At 36.8% G+C, this 22,066-nt stretch overlaps 2 protein-coding genes across 7 annotated transcripts; one reads left to right on the top strand and one right to left on the bottom strand.

Moving 5' to 3' along the window:
• The first annotated feature begins 4,269 nt into the window (after positions 1-4,269).
• LOC105457043 lies at positions 4,270-10,419 on the top strand. The gene is made up of 7 exons (XM_011701458.1): positions 4,270-4,515; positions 4,630-4,724; positions 5,504-5,647; positions 6,280-6,506; positions 6,743-6,963; positions 7,410-7,675; positions 8,033-10,419. Exons 1-7 carry the CDS (start codon positions 4,294-4,296, stop codon positions 8,439-8,441), a joined length of 1,584 nt encoding a protein of 527 aa, XP_011699760.1. The 5' UTR covers positions 4,270-4,293; the 3' UTR covers positions 8,442-10,419.
• LOC105457044 (endothelin-converting enzyme 1) lies at positions 8,992-21,652 on the bottom strand. Of its 6 annotated transcripts, none has more exons than XM_011701459.1 (14): positions 19,806-20,216; positions 18,134-18,207; positions 16,206-16,319; positions 15,742-15,892; positions 15,167-15,379; positions 14,788-15,068; positions 14,351-14,449; positions 14,083-14,253; positions 13,640-13,788; positions 13,294-13,516; positions 12,599-13,058; positions 12,003-12,149; positions 11,785-11,924; positions 8,992-11,666 (listed from the first exon to the last, which is right to left on the bottom strand). In XM_011701459.1, exons 1-14 carry the CDS (start codon positions 19,822-19,824, stop codon positions 11,490-11,492), a joined length of 2,418 nt encoding a protein of 805 aa, XP_011699761.1. In that variant the 5' UTR covers positions 19,825-20,216; the 3' UTR covers positions 8,992-11,489. The 6 variants fall into 6 exon arrangements, with proteins under 6 accessions (XP_011699761.1, XP_011699763.1, XP_011699765.1 ...); XM_011701461.1 differs by having other exon boundaries at positions 18,134-19,227; positions 19,872-20,216; XM_011701463.1 differs by having other exon boundaries at positions 18,134-18,433; positions 19,872-20,216.
• Positions 21,653-22,066: the final 414 nt, after the last annotated feature.

Raw genomic sequence — 22,066 nt, 5'->3', positions numbered from 1 at the left:
TCCCGACCGTCGCACCCGGCGCGACCCACCATACCCCACCGTTCCTCATATACGAACTCTCTTCCTCTCCCCCTAGTCGCTCGCCTCCGCGATTCCCTCGCGTAGAGAGCAACGACGCTTAGCTTCGTTCTCCTCTACGCGCCGGTTTGCAAATCGCCGGCCGGCGCGGCGGGTCCGTCAAAGCATCGGCTTTACAACAGTCGAAAGGGTCTGGTCACCAAGCAGTCAGCCGGCTATCGTCGATCACTTCTGCGTCGATGTGTGGTAGCGACGACGGTGTCAACGGGTTAAGTCGGCACGATAAGGAACATGACGATCATGTAACGTCCGTTTAGCACTACCCGATTAGCACAAGGCTAGAGAAGGTCGTGGTACCCTTAAAAAAAAAAAATACTCTGAGATTCCCTGATAGCTCTCCCAATTGCTTCCTAAAAAAAGGAAGAACGTCATGTAGATAGAATCTACAAATTAATACTAGGTTAAAGACAATATTGTATGATTATTATTATTCAATTGCCATTATTATATTATAATTGCTATAATTCTCTCTTCAACGTCAATCTGAAGTTCTCGTGACAAAATAAGAAGCATGAAAGTGAAAAAAAAAATGCGAAAGTGAGTTTCCTGTCGGTCGCTGGCCGCGTAGAAATGTTTTATGTATTGTCCGTATCACACCGTTAAACGAGAAACGATCGCGTTCTGTTACATGCGCCTCTATGTAATATTTTAAAATATTGAGAAGGTAGAACACTATAGCTATCTTCTTGACCAAGCTTAGTCAGATGATACAGACAAGCAAAATTATAGTATTGCGCCGAGTCGAAGGTGCATTTATGACAAATAATGACTGACAATGAGTCTCGAACTCAAGACGAGTCTTTGCTTAATTAAAAGGCTGGGATTTATGTGATAAAATAATCATAAAATCAAATAGAACAAGCTAAAATTTCTAGAGAGAAGAAAGTCCTATCATAGTTATATCAGATGATTTCAAGAATTTAATAAGATATCCCTTTTATTATATTTAGTTAGAGACTCCTTTTTTATCTTTACATATTATTGTATGTTGCAATACAAATCGTGTCGCTACACGAGTAGCTATAATAAAAATTAATATTATAATAAGAATATGATAAATGGTTGCAAAATTTTTTCGAAGAAGTCTGAAAATTATTAATAATCTTAAAATTCTAACAATGGTAGTTGTGCGACACGTAACAGCTCTCATCCGACTACGAAAATTTTGTTATTCCTTTTTTAAGCCACGAGCACGATCAAATGGCAAAAGATATCACTCAGTACGCGTCGCTCTTATCTTTCTTTCTTTCTCTCTCTTTCTCTCTCTCTCTCTCTCTTTCTCTCTCTCTCTCTCTCTCTCATGCTATATAAACTTTTAAATTCGTTGTCGGTTGCACACGTGCAATTTGTGCACGAATTTTGACCGTGCGGATCAATGATCGAATCTTTTTATGCCTATCCCCGAAATCGAGGACATAAGATGCGGGAGCGCACCGACCGATCGACAGGACCCACGTTGTCGATGCACGATAGCGCAGTATGACGGCGGAAGGGGCTGGAGGGAGATACCGGGAGAAGATCGGGTCCCCGGTGAATGCGAGATAGAGAGCCAGGGCCCGTCGTGGTCCGCGACATTTAAAATCCAAATGGGCTCTCAAAAGGATTCAAATCTCAAATGCGCGCAAATCGAAGATGCACCGCGTCGTGTATTCTAAACGCGTTTCTCTCGATCTTTTCTCATTCCGCATACATCTCCGTCGCGAGCGAAACCCATCGAGATTTCGGATAGGCGCGCGGCCGCGATTGCATCGGGGGCATGGAAAGCGACGAACCATCTCGTCTACCGTCTAAATCGCGCTATTGGGCAAGATAGATTTTTACATTGCAAAGGCGGGGATCGAGACATATTACAAGCATGTCTCAACGATAGAGAATAGTCACAGGAAGTACTTCGGAAGGCCTCGTCGTATTGCTTTTGAAGAGATGTAAGTTAGCTGTCGCGGCGACGATCCGCTTGATAAATGTTGTCTGGTTTAATCGAACGATCGGGAAGGGAGGGTACAAAGGGCGCTCTGGGTGCATCTAACTATAACGGTAAAATGATTTATCTCCGTTAAAACCGACATCCGTGAGATCTGTGCGCGTAAGCGACCGCCGGAAGGTGAAAAGCGAAGAACGACTCGGCTCGTCGAAATCTCCACGATATCTGTGCCTCTCCGCTAACACATTGATCGCGGTGAAGTAATGAGTACCTTGATCGGCAACGGACTCTTTCATCATATCCGGTTAAAGTTGAACGACGGATCGCCCCCTACATTGTAACTGCACTACTACAGGTGCATTATGTCGTTCAATAAAATTTTATAGGCGCCTGATCACACACCAATCTCTCCATATCTCTCCTACTTTTTTCCCCATCGTTTCTTCTCTGGAATCAATTATAATAATTTGCATCCTTGCGGAGATCGGGAACGGAATTGCTTATAGCTTCAGCGAAGATATCTCGCTTTGATCTTTGCGATCGCGCGATCCTCATTTTTGACGAGACTCCATCCGTCAGATCGCCGTTATCGATACCGTCCACGTGTCTTCTTCCTCTTTAACTTCTTACTTTTTCGATGGAACATAGTAAACTAAAACGTTCCCTTTCTATATGACCTAAGCGTATATATAACACATACACACAAGGCGTAAAAAAAAAATATTGAAAAATAAATTCTGCTGTCAGAAATATTTTACTATAACGTAACACAAATAAAATAATATGATTTGTATAGAGTAAAAAAAAAGTAAATTAACAATAATGAGATAATAATTTAAAATATTATCAATCAATTAAAACTGGAACTTGATTATTGCGGTCGATTAACAGATAACTTCTTGATATATCACAATGTTGACGAGAGGAAGAGTTAAAAACAAGTTAGGAATGTATATTACATGAATTAATAATTGATATTTAATATTCAGATCTACTATGATCAACAACTACACGTAAGAATTCTACATGATAAATTACTCGATTATAGAAACTTCGTCTTACATTCATGGAAAATAACTTTTTCCTTTTCGCATATAAAATTACAAATTAAACTGCAAAAGATCTTAATTATTGTGTAAATAAGACTAATTATCAATAAAGTGATTCAGAACACGCTTATAGAAGTTGAGTTACGTAATAAATTTTTGCTTCAAGTTTGTATTGAAATGCAAAAATACAGTAAACAAAATACAGAATAATTAATTTGAGACTCAATTATCGCGACATTTTTTACATTAGAAATTAAAAATTTGCAACAAATAAACCTCTTTTGTAAAATATTTAATAAGAAAAAAATGGCTCTTTATTTATTATCAAATCAAGACTGAAAATACATTTGTTAGATTTAAAACATCTGATACGCAACAATAAAAATATGAAGGTAACGATATGTCATCCGCATTAGTTAAAGAACTTATTATTTGCGTTATGTGATTACAGCGTTCGCCAAGCATTGAAGTCTTTCTCACGCGCAGCGTTAGTTTATAATCGCTCTATTCAACTGACGATGAAAAGTGGCATACGATATTTAGATAATGTAAATTAGAACATTAATTTTCATCCTTACAAATAATTAAATTTATTTTTTTGATTGAATAAAATTGACGTATATTATCTGAAATCTCCTTATCGCGCATTAATGCAGGAAAGAGGAGCTTAATAAGTATTTAATCTTTTCTCATCGAAATTAAATTACTGGGAATTCCCAGTTACGCACGCACAATTTTCAGGAAATAACTCGAAGATCTGACAATCTTTTACAATAATTTATTACGACGATTGTAATATCAAGAGATTATTCTTGAATGGTAAACATACATATTGTAATAATTCTATTTAAAAAGCGTACTTCCAGATATGTGTATATGGCACATTGATTTTTCTTCGTGCTTACAAATCGATAATTGACACAGTACAATCACAACAAAAGCTGCTCGTCTTTCCTGTCAAACTTGTCAATTATTATTCTACATTTACGCGACAAAAGGCAAAGACAGGAACGATTTCCATCTTATTCGCGCAATAGAGCTGGAAGTGTTCGCCAGAAATAAATGCAGCGAAATATTGGAGTCGCCACGATGGAATATCTCTTACTATCGGTGCAGTGAATAGATATCTCGTTCTTTCTCGATATTTTAAATAATCATTACTTTTTAACTACTAGTTTTTATATACAAGTGACATCAATCTTGTCATTCGCTCCAATTTTGACGATCGCGTAATAATCGTTGTAGATGATACTTCCGTATGCCGCGACGGAAATGTGCATCAGACTTCTAGGGAACGCGAAGGAAAGCTTCTTAATACAAGATCATCCAGGACATGTTTCACTTTGGAATGCGATCACGGAGGAATTCGAACAGCTCGAGGCGCTAAAATCGAACGATACTGCTTTCTGTAGCGTTAACGTAGTGAACGATTTGCGCGGAAAGACCCTCATCGTTGCCACGGAACCTGTGAGTATTGGTTTCTTTTGACGTGATTTTCTTAGAAAATCGGGCTAATTAATCGGATTAATTGTCAAATGTCAATGGCAGCAATGCCATTTAATTATAAAATATCCTTTCAAGATGCATCCGTACATCATCATAAATGATAACAACAACGAGGTCACAGGATTTATAGGAGACATTTGGACGATCTTAGAAGAAACTTTAAAGTTCAAGTTAGTATTTTCTACCTTCCCCAAAATCCATCGACAAAAAAAGTACCTTTGTTTCAAGTATTTAGAATTTTCTTCGAAAGATCGAATGGTAGATTTTTATTCCGCGTATTTAGTTTTATTTTAAGTATTTCTTCGTACACGCTTTAACAGCAGGGAGAAATAGATTTCTCCGCTTGGCTGTGTAGAATGATTTATGGCCGATGTATGTAAGTAACCTTGGCAGCGGATTCGCGAAGTATTTCGGCGAGGTTCCTGTATAAATATAGATTCCTGATAGTCATTGAGAGTCAGATACCTACGTCGATGCGGGGCTTCTCGCGCAAAATTATCTCTAAATGCCAACGGACTACTTCCTCCCTCTCGTCAGCCTGCACGGCCAAAGCGACCGTAATACCGCCCTGACGGCGGATTTACACGAACAATTTTCATGGCGACGCTTCTTCAAAGGGGTATGTGTGACGAAGCCGTACGTAGAACCTGCCCAATTTTCCGCGTACCACCCACACCCACGCCGCCGGTGTGGGTCAAAATACTCGCATGATTCATTCGTCTAGACAGGTATAAGTATAGTATCAGGATGGGTAGATGGGCAGCGGGTAGGGCGAGGGACAAGGGATACGTTGCCGCGGCGGCAGCGGCGGCGGCGGCGGCAGCGGTGGCGGCGGCGGCGGCGGCGGCGGCGACGGCAGCAGCGGCGGCGAGGGGGATTGGGGGTTGGTGTGTTGGACGTGCGAGTTGCGCGGCACCGTAATAAAGGCGTCTTTTCGACGAAAATGCAGAACGATTTATCGAAAAGTGAGCGAGCCGTTCATCGCGACGAATGAAATGATGAATGGAGATACTCACGCACTACTGATGCCCATGACGATGTACATGCATACCATGAGCTATTATACCTACAGTACGCCGTTCACGACCAATTCGTAAGTCGAATTATTACTTTAGCACCCTTCCCCCCCCCTTTCGTCCCCCTTTTTTTAACGCAAACATTCCTCCGGGAGCGCGTGAGGCGACGCGCGCCCGTGCTTATCGCGAGCTTTCACCCCCTTTCTTCCCCTACCCGCGAACGCGCGCGCGATATAAGCTTTTTCCTTCAGCTGGTGGTTTTAACGCCGGTCATTAACCCGTTCCGGTTTAGGCACCGGTCTATCAGGATATATGCTCCCGCGATTGTATCTTGGAAAGTTAATAACTTTCTGATTTCGCTTTCGCAATTTCTCCTCCGTGCCAGCTGTTTCGCGGGGGAGGAAAGAAGCGGAAGGGGAGCACGAAGATAAGTCTTCCGATCGATCGTTATCGGGAGGAAACTTTTTTATCACTGCACGCACACGCCGCAAACATACGATGGGCATATATAATACAATTACGATTGTGATACTATCGCGAAGTAAAACGCAACGCGATCTTGTTCCATTTAAAAAGAGAAGTTCCAATTTACATCTATTTTCGGTAAATTTTCGAGAACTACACCTTTCCAAATTTCTATTCGGATACAATAACGATTAAATCGTATTTATCTGAAATATTATTGCAAGTTGTAATTTTTATCCTTTAGATATGCTCTATTTGTTCAATCAGAAGGTGTGATTGACACAAAATGGTGGTACGTTAACATCTTTAGCCGCAGCTTATGGCTGGCATATTTTATATTTATCATATGCATCGCATGCAGCATCTGGGGAATATATCGCATAAAGAAACTCGTGTATATCAACTATGAGGAGTGCGATGACGAGCTCGCCTCGTTGTCTTTTAATTTTCTTCACGTCTTGTGTTTTCAAGGTAATGCATGAAGTGCGAAATGAATAGATAAGATAAGAAACGATAAGATATAAGATAATTTGATAAAAATACTTCAACATTAAAAATTAAGTATTGTATAATATATACAATGATTTTTTTTCCAAAATTGATTTTTTATGATACTCTTATAATTTCATTTACACAAATTCTACTTCGCATTGTATTCAAAGAGAGAGTCTTCTTTGGAAAAGAACGGTTAAAGATTGCATACTTAGGGTTTCAGAAAATGCCGAGAAGTTTGTCTCTTCGATTAATAATTTTGTGCTCCCTGGTGACGGGAATGTTGATGTCATGCGGATTCAGCAGCACTCTTACTTCTTGCCTAATGAATAAAGAAAACTCCGTTTCCCTGACTAATCTGGAAGACGTGGCGAAGAAAAAGACACACTCGCTTTGTATTAGAAACGACAGCACCGCATATACCTATTTTACGATGGTAAAAATAGAGACAAAGAAAATGTATAAATATAAACGATGCATCTGCAGTTTCGGTTAGAAGATGTGTTCTCTTAAAATTCAGGAAAATACGCTTTCTCATGTTGAGAAACTAGAACAAAAGTAATAATGCTATTTTCGAATAATATCATGAATCTATTTTAATATGTCAAGCACAAAGAGAGACTTGCAAAATGATAGCTTTGAAAGCTTTAGAGAATGTAAACTATTTCGAAATATTAGAAGAATAAGCGGAAGGAAGTAGTTGAGGATAGTTGGAGAATACAGTATGAACATTCGACTATTTTTTTTATTTTTTTCGCTTACTCAAGAATTTATTACGATGCGACCGTTACATCAACCGCGATGTCATCGTTTAATATATCGAATAATGTAATAAAAGACATCACGTGCCGTGAGGGAATTAATTAAAATAATATTCAACAGGATAAATTGCTAGAAAGCGACCTTCAGGCCGAATGGGAAGAATTGTTGAATTATGACTGCCCCAACATGAGAGACAGCGAGATTCTCGCTTCGGAATTATGCCGTCCAGGTTTCGCTTATTTGGAGGTACCGGCCGTATTTCTACCAATTTATCGCAGAGTTCAGCACGAGTGTGACATCATACAACTGCCTGACGATTATTGGAGTGTCAGACTGGCATTTTTGCATGGCAGGACGGCGCAACATCGTAGACTCATTGACAGATAGTAAATGTCATTTTCTCAATTTCATACATGTGCTTAATTAAAACTTGATTTATTAAAATAAAAATTTTATTTTCATGTCAAAATAGCGATAATATTTCAGAAGAAATATAAATTTTAATAAGTAAAATTGATAATTAATTTATCAATTAATTCATTTAAATTAAAAAACTATCGGTCATTTATATTAAAATTATTTAACTAGTACTTACCATAAATTTATTATTCATTATACATGAATAATAAATTTATTTGTATTATAAGAAATGTGCAATATAGTTGGAACAAACATTCCGTTATATTAATTAATATGCAATTTCTCTGTTTCATTCTTAATAAAGAAATATTTGCAATTTATAGTTTAACACGTATGCATTCGGCTGGGATATTGAATTATCTTGAGAAGAAGTGGATCACACAACAAATTTATATCCAATCCAATTATCATCCATCGAACAGTTTCCAATCAGTCGAATACATGCATATTCGTTTAACTAATTGGTTCTTCCTCATGATGATGATTATCAGTGTATTGATCTGCATTTTGGAGAACGTTTGGTATAAACAGCACGCGCGGAAATTCAAGAAGAAAAATTCTAATTTGATATTGCTGGGCACACGCGATAACAATTTAAACGTAATGAAGACGTATTATGAAATGAAATCACGATTCAAATGGCGTCGGAAATTTAACTTACAATTGTTATCTAGAAATATAAAAAATCCAGAATTTCTTCAGAACGTTACAATACAAATTAATCGATGGTAAAAATGTAGTATTTATGGCAATAAATATATAATATATCCAAGAATGTCGAAATCAACAATAACATCAAGTTTTTAACAAGTAAGATAACCATGACATCAATGTCTCATCTTTATTAGCTTTAGTGTTTTAAAAATTATATGCACACATGATCAAAATGTTATGTCCAACAATGCGCACACTGTCTTATTAATCATTAATTATTATTATTTTTACGCATATTTTTCTAATAAATTCAATTTAGATGAAAATCTGTAGAAAAAGACTACTTAGAAATATTCATTAGAGAATGTTGTAATACGAATAAATATTTTTCTGAAACGTTACATCACACTGATTTAGAAGAAAATAAATAATGCAAAGGATGTAATTAGAGTATAATGCCAGCAGTGAGCGTGAAGATTTGCTCCGTTTCTTTAATTTTAATTTAATAATAATAATAATAATATGTATATAAGCATAGTACATAATATACAATACAGAAAAATAATCATGGCGAACATCGTCATCGATCGATACACTCTTTCTGCGTTACGTAAAACCACGCGCGAATTGTATCTTAAAATACAACGCGCAACAATATCTTATAACCGCAGAAACGACGTGCTCCTCTCATTGTTACAAGACATTATTCACAATTATAAACAACAGACATTTACAAATGCATTATGCATCGGCGTCATATATTTAAGGCCTATATGGATCTTACAATTGTAATTAAAGAAACTTTGGCTTCTCTTTACGTGGTACTTTGCCACCTATGACCCTCCAACAAGGGGATGCGGAAGCGAGAGAGCGAGAACGGGAGAATTACGGCAAGGAATCGTAGATTCGAATGCACCGCAGTTTCAGTGTTTCCCCGCTTCCGCATTTGGATCGTCGATTTTTCAAATCTGACGAGCTTAATGCTAATACCCTAGATTTAATCCTAGATATATCCAACGGACCTCTATAGTATCTCTCTATCTTACGAGACACCACACTCCCCTCGAGCATAAAAATGTATTAGTACGTTTGATTATTTTCTGCCTAAAGATTTTCTTCTTAAAGATCCCGACAAACTAAATTCCTCTGATCTCCTTATTGCTCAATAAGAAAAATAAAAAGAGAAATGTATTTATGACATTTGTGATTCAGTAATGATTGTATGGAATCGTATAGGGTTCGTGGACTCTTCTAGGATTAACATTACAACATTCCGTCGAGAATAACGTATTTTCTCAATGTTTGATGGCGCAACTTAAAACGAAGTTAAGCGTAATCGTGTTTAATTAGTGTTGTCGATATTCTTCTTTCCGCTCTGTTGCGGTTCGTATGAATGTCGCGATAATTATTGGGATCGCAAGACCTTAAATAAATTGGTTACGTGCATGGATAATAAGTGTACCTTATTCAATATACAATAAAAGATTTGACTACCTATAATACTCTGTTTCACGTATGAAATGATGCTGCGTGGACTTGTATTTTCACTCTGCAATAAAAAAGGTCAGATTTTGATTGGCATCTCTTTTGAAATGTGCAAGACTCACTCGAGCTGCAATATTCGTATTATGTTCACAGCAATAATTGGAGCCAATGACTGAGCAAATATAGTAACAAGAATGAAAGATTTACAACAAAACTTTAGCATTTTGAATGAACTCCGGATCATGGCTGGTTATTGCGTTGAGATTTTCATTTTCTATTAAATTACAAAAAGGAAATTAATGCTAACAAGCAAAGGTCTACGCCATCCTTGTGACAGATGCATAAGCTTCTCGATAGAAATCACATTATTTACAAATATGCCGTATAATCTTTATCAATAAAATATTAAAAACTTCTGCATACAATTATACAATACTTTAATATTATAATACAAGTCGAAACAAAGAGAAAGTACATATAGAATTATACTTTGATTCTGTGTAGGCATAAGCTCAAACAACGTCTCGTAAACAATACTTATGCAAGTACAGCTGATAGTATCACATCTCGTGATAGTATCACATCTCGTAAAAAATATAATACTCAAATTAAATTGAAAATCATTAATTTCTGCAAAATTTATTTTAAATATTCATTTTATGTAATCAGAAATCGCATGTGAAATCTCTTTTTACTTTTTACAGCCTCTTCAGCACCGAAGGAAATTCTAAAGACAATTTCTGATTTTAAAGAGTATTCGTAGTTTCACGAAATAAAATCTTTCCACTATTTCTTTTTTTGAATTATTTTTTATTTCCGGAGACGTCTTTCCAAACGGAAAAGTCGGGTCTCCGATTCGCTTAAATGTCAAGTGTATGCTAGGTGGCACAGGAGAAAAATATTTAGCACAATTAAGCACATTTAAAAATACTTTCCTTGACATCAGCGATAGAGTATCGTGTCGCGTTACCACAATTTCAACGACCGATTTCTCCGTCTAGTAAAATAAGTAGTTTTTATATAATAAAATAAAAACTTTCTCAATATATAAGTTTAAAACGCTAGTGGATTCTGTCATTATGACATTAAAAATGCGTATGATATTCCGCACGATCTAAGTAACTCGTATAAGTCTTTATTTGCTGATTGAGAATTTAGTGTGAATTATTAATTCCACAAATTAGATAGTTGAACAAAAAAAAATAGTAAAAAGGTTCGAAGAATAATCATCGCCAGCTTAGATTTTTTTAAATAAACTTTTAACTCTGAAATAGAATGTCAGAGTAAATGATAAGAGAGTGACACTGATATGAAATTAGCAAATAAATTTCCGCGGCTGAAAAAGGTGTCAAAGGTGTGAAAAAGGTTTCCTGACTACCTTCGAGATCGCACGTTTGAACATTTTGATAAAATCATACGCTGATAGAAGATCTATGAAATTTAAGTAGTTATTCTCACGGTGATATGTGAAGGAATTAAAAAATGCACACATAGTCCGATGCCCGAAGCAAGTCCTATGTTCCAGACACGTGTCTTCCGTTACACAACGGCACATGGAAGCCACAGCGCTCTCCCCACGACACCGAAAATCAAGTTCAACCAAACTGTCCTCGATGAATCAGTTAGGATAAACAGGAGGCGTTACCACACTTCGCACTTATGTACCGGATTCATCTTCACGTTCTTAGGGCAGTTAAATTCCGTCGCAAATTCTGGCAGATTCGAAAGTGGTCCTATCACCCTGTACCTCGGCGGACTATGAGTATCCTTCTCGATTTGAAGAATCTCCGTCTCGGCCGTTATGGAGGAGCACCAAATCTATGGACATTTCTCGTGTGATTAAACCTCGCATCTTTTAATGAAAATATTAAATTAAATGTAAAAGTCGTTTCTCCATCAATTTAATATATCCGTCACAATTATTATTTATAATAACCTGTGCAAAATTCAGGAAGAATAGTTGACGATGCGTCAAATTGAGACCGGGTAGCGGCAGTTGATCTTCGTAGCTCTTAAACATCGAACGATAAGCGTGAAACGCTGCCTTAAGGCCCCCGTTGTCGGCGATATTCTCTCCTGTACATTACAATCGATCGGTCTAAATTCTGATACTTCCATCATCACTAAGCAATTATTTGTAATCAATAAAATTACCCAGCGTCTGTCGGCCATTTATATTTCGACCTTGTACTTGATAATGGTTATATTGTTCCACAAAGCATTCGGTTCTATTTTTAAATCGCTCTATCGTAGCGTTGTTCCACCAGTGATGCAGATTTCCGTGCAAGTCGTACAGTCGACCTACCCAATATTAATCAAATACGTAACTAGTAATAAAGGTAAAATTATTTTTGAATAAATAAATGAGTTAGAATAAATATATGCATATGCGAAATATGAAAAAATTATTAAGATATAAATTTTGCAATCAATATACGAGCGTGAAAATTTCTTTATATAATACATAAATATAAAATGTTCCAAGGACTCTTTTAAATATTGGCTTGAATATAAATCGTATCTTTGCGATTTGAAATAAACTCTTATTAAATTAATTTCTTTATATAATACATAAATATAAAATGTTCCAAGGACTCTTTTAAATATTGGCTTGAATATAAATCGTATCTTTGCGATTTGAAATAAACTCTTACTCGTGATAATTGTATAACTCACTTACGTATCAAGTAATCTGTTTTATTCTCTATTATAAGAATATAACGCTTATAACTTAAACTTTAAAATCATACCTTGGTCATCGAAGGCGTGCGTTAATTCATGCCCCATAACCACGCCTATGCCGCCGAAGTTCAAACTACTGGGATTTTTCATGTCGTAGAACGGACTCTGAAGGATACCAGCAGGGAAGACTATTTGATTTTTGGTAGGTGTGTAATAAGCATTCACGGCCGGCGGTGTCATTATCCAAATGGTCTTATTCACCACCTGATCAAGTTTCTCGAGATTTTTACGGAAACTGTACTTGTTCACGCGCAACGTGTTCTGGAAATATTCGTACTGCCTGATCGTCAGATCCCTGTAACGCTCATCGAGTTCGCTGGGCTGCAGAATGAAGTCCGGGAAGCCGATCATGTCGGTGATCGCGTTTGCTTTCTCCTCGGCAGAAGTTCTCGTCTCTGCGTCCATCCAGTCTAGATTCTTCAAGTTTTTCGTGAATGCGTTGCGAATTTCATTGATCATTTCCTCCGCCTAGAAGCAATAATCAAAACGAATCGAAATACATTTTACTTTATAAATTAAAAAACACATATCTCAAATTATATCTTAACGTCTTAAAATAAAAAGGAATTATTATTTCCTATTTTATCTTGAAAATTTGTTAACTCTTTGTTTTATACAATAAAAGAATTGATAAAAAGGGAGTAATTATTAAATTTAATTTTATTTAATTTCTTCTCGAATCGGGACACTAATGCAAACTAACCATGGGCTTACTCTTGCCGTGAAAAACCTCTCTGACAAACATCGCGCCAATGGCGAAACCCATGGCGTTATTAACATCGCTGACGCAATAACGCCATTGCTCCTCGTGGCCTTCCAAGCCGAGCAAAACTTTCCGCAAGCCCTTGTAAGCCTCGCGGAATGGTTTCGAGAGAAACGCTGTCAAGGATCTCACGGTCTGCCAAACCAGATAATTATTCAGAATTCTGTGGAAAGAAAAATTTAAGGAAAAGATTGACACTTTTTTTTCGATGAGACTAATAACTTTATAAATATACAAAAATCGCGCACTTTGTGCCACATCTGATGTACCTCGCAGGTATACGTACATCTTTCCGGTAGTTGTCTTATTATAGTCCTGCACGATTTTCGTCAGTTTTATGAAATACTCCGGTGCAAAATTTACGATCATTGCTTTACTGTTAATCTTCTTGTTCACGAGACGTGTGGCGTTTTGGAAGAAATCTACCCACGACATCTAAACACATAAAGATATTACCATCATATTTTGTCGATTTTGTCGATCGACCAGCCTTTACTTGAAAAAGAGCAATTACTCTGTTTGGAAAAGTGTCCACAAACGTTTTATGTTTATTAAGAAGATATGGTGCAGGGTATGATAGAGAATATATATAAGATATCAAATATCAAATATTATATCAGTTCGTCGAAGAAAACGTTACAACAGCGGAAAATCACAGATTGTATCCGCAATAATTGCAATATTACGTAATCAAAATATATGATATAGAATAAAAGATGTCAAACGTACGAAAGGTGCTTTACGTTGCATTTCATTTAACGACATTAAATTGTATATTTTCTCCTCGTCCCTGCGATCTTCAGGCGGTATAGTAATCTCCGCGAGCCTCGTCTCGAAATCAATTACATCCTGCATCTGTTTCTTCGTGACATTCTCTTCGCCACCTAGGAGCACGCCGATCTGAAAACGTGCACGAGTACCTGTACTCGACTAGCCCTCAAGGCAATACGACGTATCGCGCGGCAATAAACGTGTGCTAGTATTATTACTCTTGTACCTTCGTCATGTAGTCCAAGTAGGCGGCTAAGACTTTGCCATGTTCAGTTACGTTGAGATAATTGTCCGCAGTTGGTAGTGTTAAACCTCCTTGATCAATCTTAAAAAAATGTATATATATATATATATATATATATATATGTATATAATATGTAATAATGATAATGTGAATCACATTGACTCAATTCACCGCTGAGCTCTAATTACACGTCAATACTATAGCGATAATAACAGGAACAAAAACTGTAATTATCGCTATTATTACAATTAAAGCAAGTATTGCACAGAGAAAAAAAATGATAATAATCAACTTGTCTAATACGTTTTGACGATCTATAGTTCGCGTCAGAATTTAGGAGAGAATTCTACGCTTCGATATTTCTCTTACGCACACACATCCACACATTGTTAGTCAAATTTATTGTAATCTGCTTGTACCTGAATTATGTGTCTAGTGCTGTTACGGTCGTCCTCGTTCACGCTCCAGGAGAATAGACCGCCCATATTGTACACGTTTTGCAGAATATGCATACTATTTTGAAGCGACCACGCGCTGATGTTGAATTTGCCAGAGATGTTCCAACCGCCGATATTTTCCAACAATTCCAGCATCGGCTTCGCCCCAAGCGCCTCGATCGTCTCATTCGCATCCATGCAGGACAAATAATAATACTTGGCCTTCTTCTCGGCCTTTGATTTCATCTCGCTAAGCGGTTTCTCTGTGCGCAAAATGAAATGACAGCTTAATAGATACGTATGTACAATACATAAAGGTTCATTAAGCTCGCGAATTACGCGCGTTTACGCTAATGATTACCCAGAACATTCTTGACGACCAGTTGATTATCCTGTTCCAGCTTGCCGAACGTGCCCCACACGTTCTTCCCATCCGGAATGGGATTTTTCTTTCTCCAGCCGCCGCATGCGTACTCGTAGAAATCATCACATGGATCGACGGAATAATCTATACTATTAATTAAGGAAGCCGCCACCGTTACACACTGTTCCGTGAGGCAATGCGTGCGGCCATCTGCGACAATTCATAATAAGCAAGAAATAAATGCACTAACGTTTTGATTAGCGTTGATTAGACTTAATCAGAATTAAAATTAATTGTTGTTAATAGTCATGATAATTGTTCTCTAATTACACTATAAATAAAACTACAGATCAGAATAAGACAATGTCCAGAGTAAAAAACCGTGATACTATGGATTAAAATCGGTTGGTTCAATATCGCTTAGAGTTAACTTTAATTAATTAAATGTTTTACTGTTTAGATCTCATAGAAATAAATTAAAAAATAAATAACACCAAACATGCAATTATTTAAATTATTACTGCAACATCAAGGTCTTAATTGTTATAAATAATTATAATTATCTTTTTTACCTTCGTGAGAGACGTGAAGAATCTGAGCGTCGTCCCAGCCATTTTTGCTGCTGATCACAATGGCAAGTACCAAGATTGTTAACAGCAAAACACCGCAAATTATGAGAAGGCATCTTTCCAAAATACTTCTCGCCTTCCACATTGTTGTACCCTGTGATAAGATCATATCGATCAGCATCTCAAAGCTGCCATTCTATAAATCTCATATTATTGATTTAAAACTATAATATTAAAATATAATCATTTTTGTAAAATATTTTTTGAAGAATATAAAAATCGAAAAATGTTCTAATAACAAATTAAATAATGCCCTCCTTTGAGCAGCGTATTTATGTTATACCGAATAACGTAAATATATTTTCGATTAAATGCGTGAACTGAAAATTAAACTTATTCTCGCTTTCTGTTTTTGCTACAAACATTTAATTAACATGGAAATTTTACATTAATCTGGAAACGCTCACCGTATGATATCTTATATGCGTGGCGGATGTACTGATGCCTTCGCTATTTAGGGCGACGGAGCCGATGCTGCTGCTGTCTTCATCCTCGAATTCGGCCTGTTTGTACCTCGTCATCTGAATAACAATCACGTGAAAATACATTTTGCGAGCAAAAACCTTGACGTCAGATTAAAGCAATTTAAGTAATATTTAAAACCGTACATACGAGCTATATCGAACGTACACGCCAATTTATATACGCTGCACATTGGGAAGACTTATAATAACAAATAAAGCGTTTGATCTTTAAATTTGCGCACGTCGAAACATCTGGCACGGTTTTACCGAGATTATATGAAAAAAGTAAATATGGACGACGTGACGAAATCGTAACAAATTTCGAAAAAGTTCAATATTTTCTTTAGTACAACAAAGACTTTATTTTCACAAACAGTGATAAAGAAAGTAGCGAAGTATGCCTCTCGTGTATGTTTAAGATAAGACAATTAGTTAGTCGTAAATAGCTATGCGACCGTGTATAACTTTGCCTCTCTTGTTGGTTCATTAAACAACGACGTAATAGTTTAATAGCCTCTCAAAGAATATAGACACTGTTAATTTTACATAATAAAAATATAAATTTATTTATTTCTTCCGCATTTGCGGAAATTAAAAAACAGATTACAAATTAATGTGCAAAAGAAAACACATATCAATAGTAATTATGACATGTTATGAATATCTTTATTGATAAGAAAGATAAATTTGAATAAATATTATTAAACTTATGTCATAAATATTACACATATAGATATTTATTATCTATAAATTATAAATCATAAACAAATTTTATAACAGATAAAATATCTGTAAGAAATAGAGAAAAAGAGAGAGAAGGAGACAAATGAACACTTTATGTTTTATGAAAACGCACTTATTAATTAACTAAAATAGACTAGAACAAAACGCAATAATCTCAAAGAAACAGAATGTACGACGCATTCGCAATCTATGACTATGTCGTAAAATTATGCGCGATAACGTAACTATTTAAATTGCGAAGCCATGTGCATACTTTTGCATAATGATTAGAGATCGATTCAGATGATATTGATTCTTTAAGTCATTGAGATATTTTTTTTACATATATATGATTTTGTCCTGAAATTGATTATTTGTAAAAAAAAATTCTTCAGTACTCGGTACTTCTTTTTTAATTATGACTTATTAATTTAATCACGTTAATTCTAAAGCATTATATTGCGTGACATAATTATTTTTTCCATATTATTTTAGATATCAATGACATTATACTTAAATTACTTTTTTAATGATATATCATTTTTCACTTTCAAAATTACTAGTAATATTTACATAAAAAAATATTCATTTATTAGCTTATTATTATATATAACGCATCTTTCTTTCATGCGTGAAATAATTTCTGTGAAATATTAACATACTAGAAATTCAAGAATCTCTGATCTTAATTTTAATAGCAGATTTTTTAAATAAATTTGTAAGCACTTTTTTAAAAGTACATTTCGTAGAAGGACATTAATTTCTTAGAATTTTTTTCACATTTGATAATAAATCTCTTAGTCAATACATGTTAAATTAAAATTTTTTTAAGAAAAATTTATAATTTGATTAAAATAAAAATTAAATTTTAACAATTACTTTTAATTCGTGATGTAATTATATACATATATATCAGAAAGATAAAAGAGAGAGAGAGGTCGTTGTATCTTTTATTAAAAAGAAGGAAGATCATCAAATCTCAATCAACATACAAAGAATCTAATTAGAAATCAAATTTAATCACAAATATGAGGTAATTCATGATTTTAAAGTTTATAAAACTTTGGCTCAAGCATTTCGAAATGTCTTATCTTCTTTTTCTTTGATAAAATGAACTGAGAATGTGTGTCGATTACAATGAAACTCACCGCGAAAAATTTTTGTAGAGAACACGGCTTCCGCGGTAGAGCACGCTTTACGTTTGTATTTCGCTGATCCGCATCTGCATAGCAGATGTTTGTTTTTATGACACAGTTTGTCGAGTGGAAGTACAATAGGCGCAATGGTCTCAATTCAAACGTTACAACGCAGTATTAGCACTCATGTAAAACGATACCCGTGCACCACATTGCGATCACACGGAAATGAAATCCACGGAACGTCAGTCGCATCGCGATTAAATACTCTGGAATAGCAGTCTACTATTTTCTAATCCCTGAATCATTCGACTGTAAATATATTGTTATCGTCACAAGTTTCAACGTAAGATCCTCGTCTATTTTCAGTCTTTGCTTCGCAGTTAACTCATTCCTCGAATCTCAAACAAAACCGGATTTTTCCAGGAAACTAAGAAGCTAAATTAACTTGAAGATCGCAATCGACGTCACGAGTCGGCGGATAATGTTTAGTATTAAGTAAAATGATCACTTTTTGACAATCCTCAAATGGGCGAATTTTTGCACTTTCGATCCCCGTGGTCCAGCGCTTCGCTGAGGTTGCAAAATTCACTCGCGAACTTCGCAGCAACGCTACGATTTTAGACCGTACTAAAAATACGACTCGTCCTCGACTCTACAAGTTAGAATGTCGACGTTTTAAAGGCGCGCTCGAATGATATCGGGACACGCTTATTTTATTTAACAGACCGTTTATCCTTTAACGCCGAGAGAGCTCTCGTTAAAGTTATCGATTGTAATTCGCACGAATTCAAATTACTCGACATTCAGCCGAGAACGCTGCAGAGAATCATATTGGCCGTTGTGTGACACATGGCCTGGCGAATATTACAAACCACTATATTATGCTCAAACGAGAAACGAGTGAATGCGAGCCTCAGTCCTCGTCCGTCAAGTACGCATATTGACCTGCAATCTCTGTTGAAGATGAGATTCGCTGATAGTAGCATTTACGTCATCGTAAGCGAAAGCAGATGACAGATTGACAAACACACATTGCATATGCTTCGATCGCTAGTGTCACGTTGGTTATCTCACTTTTTGTCCCTCGACGAAAGAGGAAATGTCTGGCAAACATTTAATATTTTGTGTGCAAACGTTTCCGATTTGTGATAAGCCAAAAGAGAGATGTTGGAAAAATGCGCTTCGGAATTTGAATACATTATACAGCGAGCGCTCGATTTATGAGATTTATTTTCAGTGCAAAGTCACATATTTGAAGTAAATATATTCTAAATCACAAGCTTTTTGTACTTGGATTTTTTTATTAGAAAAGGGTTAAAAAATGAATGATAATATTTTTACTGTTTTTAAATCCCTTATAAAACACGTGATGTGTTCTAAAATATATTTAAAAACGAATTATCTGCACGATTGATTCATTATATCATATATTGACATTATCAATAGTATATCTACTTATCTATTATATCATATATTGACATTATAAATAGTATATCTACTTATCTATTATCAACGATAGTAATTATTTTCCATTAAAAGTACTAATTAAGTTTCAACTAGATAGATTTCAAAAAGTCTAATAATTCGATTGCATTAAACTTGTAATTTTTGTATTCATTAAAAATTCAAAGTTTAACGTTTGAGAAGTTGCCTGAAGTGAAAGTTGCAATCAAATTTTCACCGAAGATCGATATCTTCATCGATAATTCCACAGATGAGAGAAAACGCCGGAGAACCTTCAACTTACATGCGCACACAACGCATAAGAAATAATTGCAAATTATCACATCAGTTTTCAATTAATGCGGCCCTTCTATCTAACACTAGGTAATTAACTTATTTCTTAGAAAAAAAAATTGGCAAATATTAAAGGAGAGAAACTCGTTTTAGGTCACTTTAAAAAGCGTCAAATCAAAGAACGATGTACTTTCGCGAGCACTCTCAATTTGCGTTTACTCCGATTCGCTTTTCCGAAGCTCCGCGCGAGAAAGGGCGGAACAAGCGATGCGTGTCTGTTGTACCAGCGCCGGTGATTAAGCGCTGACTACTCGTACAACCGCCTGTACGCAATAATACGTACACTGACGACGGCGTGCGTAAGCGCGCGCCGAAAAGCACGCGCCGCGTGCGGAATACGCGCGCGTCGCGCGCACGCGTGTTCTGCGTGCGCGAGCACCCTCGGATTATCTTCGTCTTCGACGAAGGGCCTCGTTGCGGCAGGAAACGGACACTTATGACGCCGTTATTGCCATTAAAATATTTCGCGGCTTGATGCGACAGTCGACGTCCGCGCAGACATTATACCGTAATAAGATCAACAAATCGCAGTCGACTTTAATACAGGCACAATGCACAACGTCACACAGAACTAAAACTGCGCAGGGCTACATAACACGTCGTGTACACGTGAAAACAGAAGGAAAACGATGTTCTGATAAATATTGTACGAAGAAAAATCGATCGTGCTTCAGAAAACATTAATCTGATAATTATTTCGCCATAAAAGATTTGCTTCGGAATATACATAAATATTTCATATTAATTGTCGCGAAGATCGTTCGCAGTCGCGCGGATATTATTTCGGATTTTTTTTTTATAGAAAACCTGAAAGAATTTAAATCATTGTGCTCCGCACGCGAAAATCACGTCTCCTCGCGTGTTGCGTGTATTTAGGCGCGAAACAGCAGACGAAGATACGTCGCATCTTCTAATCGCGAGTAATCGCATTCGATTAATCACGTTTACGCACTGAAAACGCGTTAGGTCAAGGTAAGATAAATGCCGATTTGCAATTCATCGCAAATGCGTGCGTGATAAGCCATGACCTACGAATTACGATCATTAATGCTTATCGACGATAATGAAACGTCAAACAAAAAAAAAACGATACGAGCTTCGCTAAGCTCCGCAATTTCTCTTTCTCTCTTTTCTTTTCTTTCTTTCTCCCTCTGTCGCTATATGCCATGGGATATCAATATTTGAAATCGTACGCGTTACATAACAACAGCACTCCCAGCAAAACGCAGGGAGACCGTTTTATCAGCGGGTCAGCTCAGCTGAAGCTATTTTGCTGACCAGTCAGCCGGGAATCCCACGTCAGGGATACCGGAACCGTCATATATGCCATGCTCGCATCGCATTCGCGGATGCACGTACGGAGACTCACCTTCACCGACATCTTGACCCGGCACACGATCGCGCAACCACTGCACTGTCACCTTAATTATTGATTCACCATTGAGGGTGGAATACGCGCGCCCACACGCGAGTCGGGGGCAGCGATCGCGATGAAAAGAGCAGGAACCGAAGGGTGGAGGCCGGACAGAGAGGAAGCGGAGGGCAGGGGTGAGAAGGCGAGAGACGGTCTTCACTGGATGCTTTCGGCTGCCGCCACCGGGACTACGGCATTTTCCGTCGTTTTCGCCAACGTGGCTGGTAAAATGTGCTGCAATCGGCTTTCGGTGGCCGCCTCTCTCTCTCAACGCGGGAGGATGCCCTTACCACCCTCCGTCGCGCAACCCCGTCATCCCCACGACCCCGCGAATCCCGTTTATATTGATTTCTCGCTCGTCCGGTTCTACCTGCCATCTCTTATCGTCACCTCGCGACAAGTATCGCCTTATCATCGTTACACTGATACACCGTCACGTCGCGTTAATCGTAATCGATTCCACGAAGTGTTTAAAGCCCGTGCGAAAAACGGATCACTGTGAAAAACTCAGCGACTGAATAAGATCGTCGTTCATTTTCATGCACATTACACGTCTCTTTCGGAAAGAAAAATAATTGCAAAGATAGAAAAATTTAATATTTATTCTTTTGGAAACGAATTTCTAATTCACGATTTTCGTGATTTTATAATTTTGTATAACTTATATTACTTCTACTTTTTTATGATATATTTTTACGATAATATACTCATGACTTACTACTGGTCGATAT

Source organism: Wasmannia auropunctata, unplaced genomic scaffold, assembly GCF_000956235.1.
Source record: "Wasmannia auropunctata unplaced genomic scaffold, wasmannia.A_1.0 LD335400.1, whole genome shotgun sequence".
NCBI lineage: Eukaryota > Metazoa > Arthropoda > Insecta > Hymenoptera > Formicidae > Wasmannia > Wasmannia auropunctata.
This window is presented reverse-complemented; position numbering and strand designations above follow the sequence as displayed.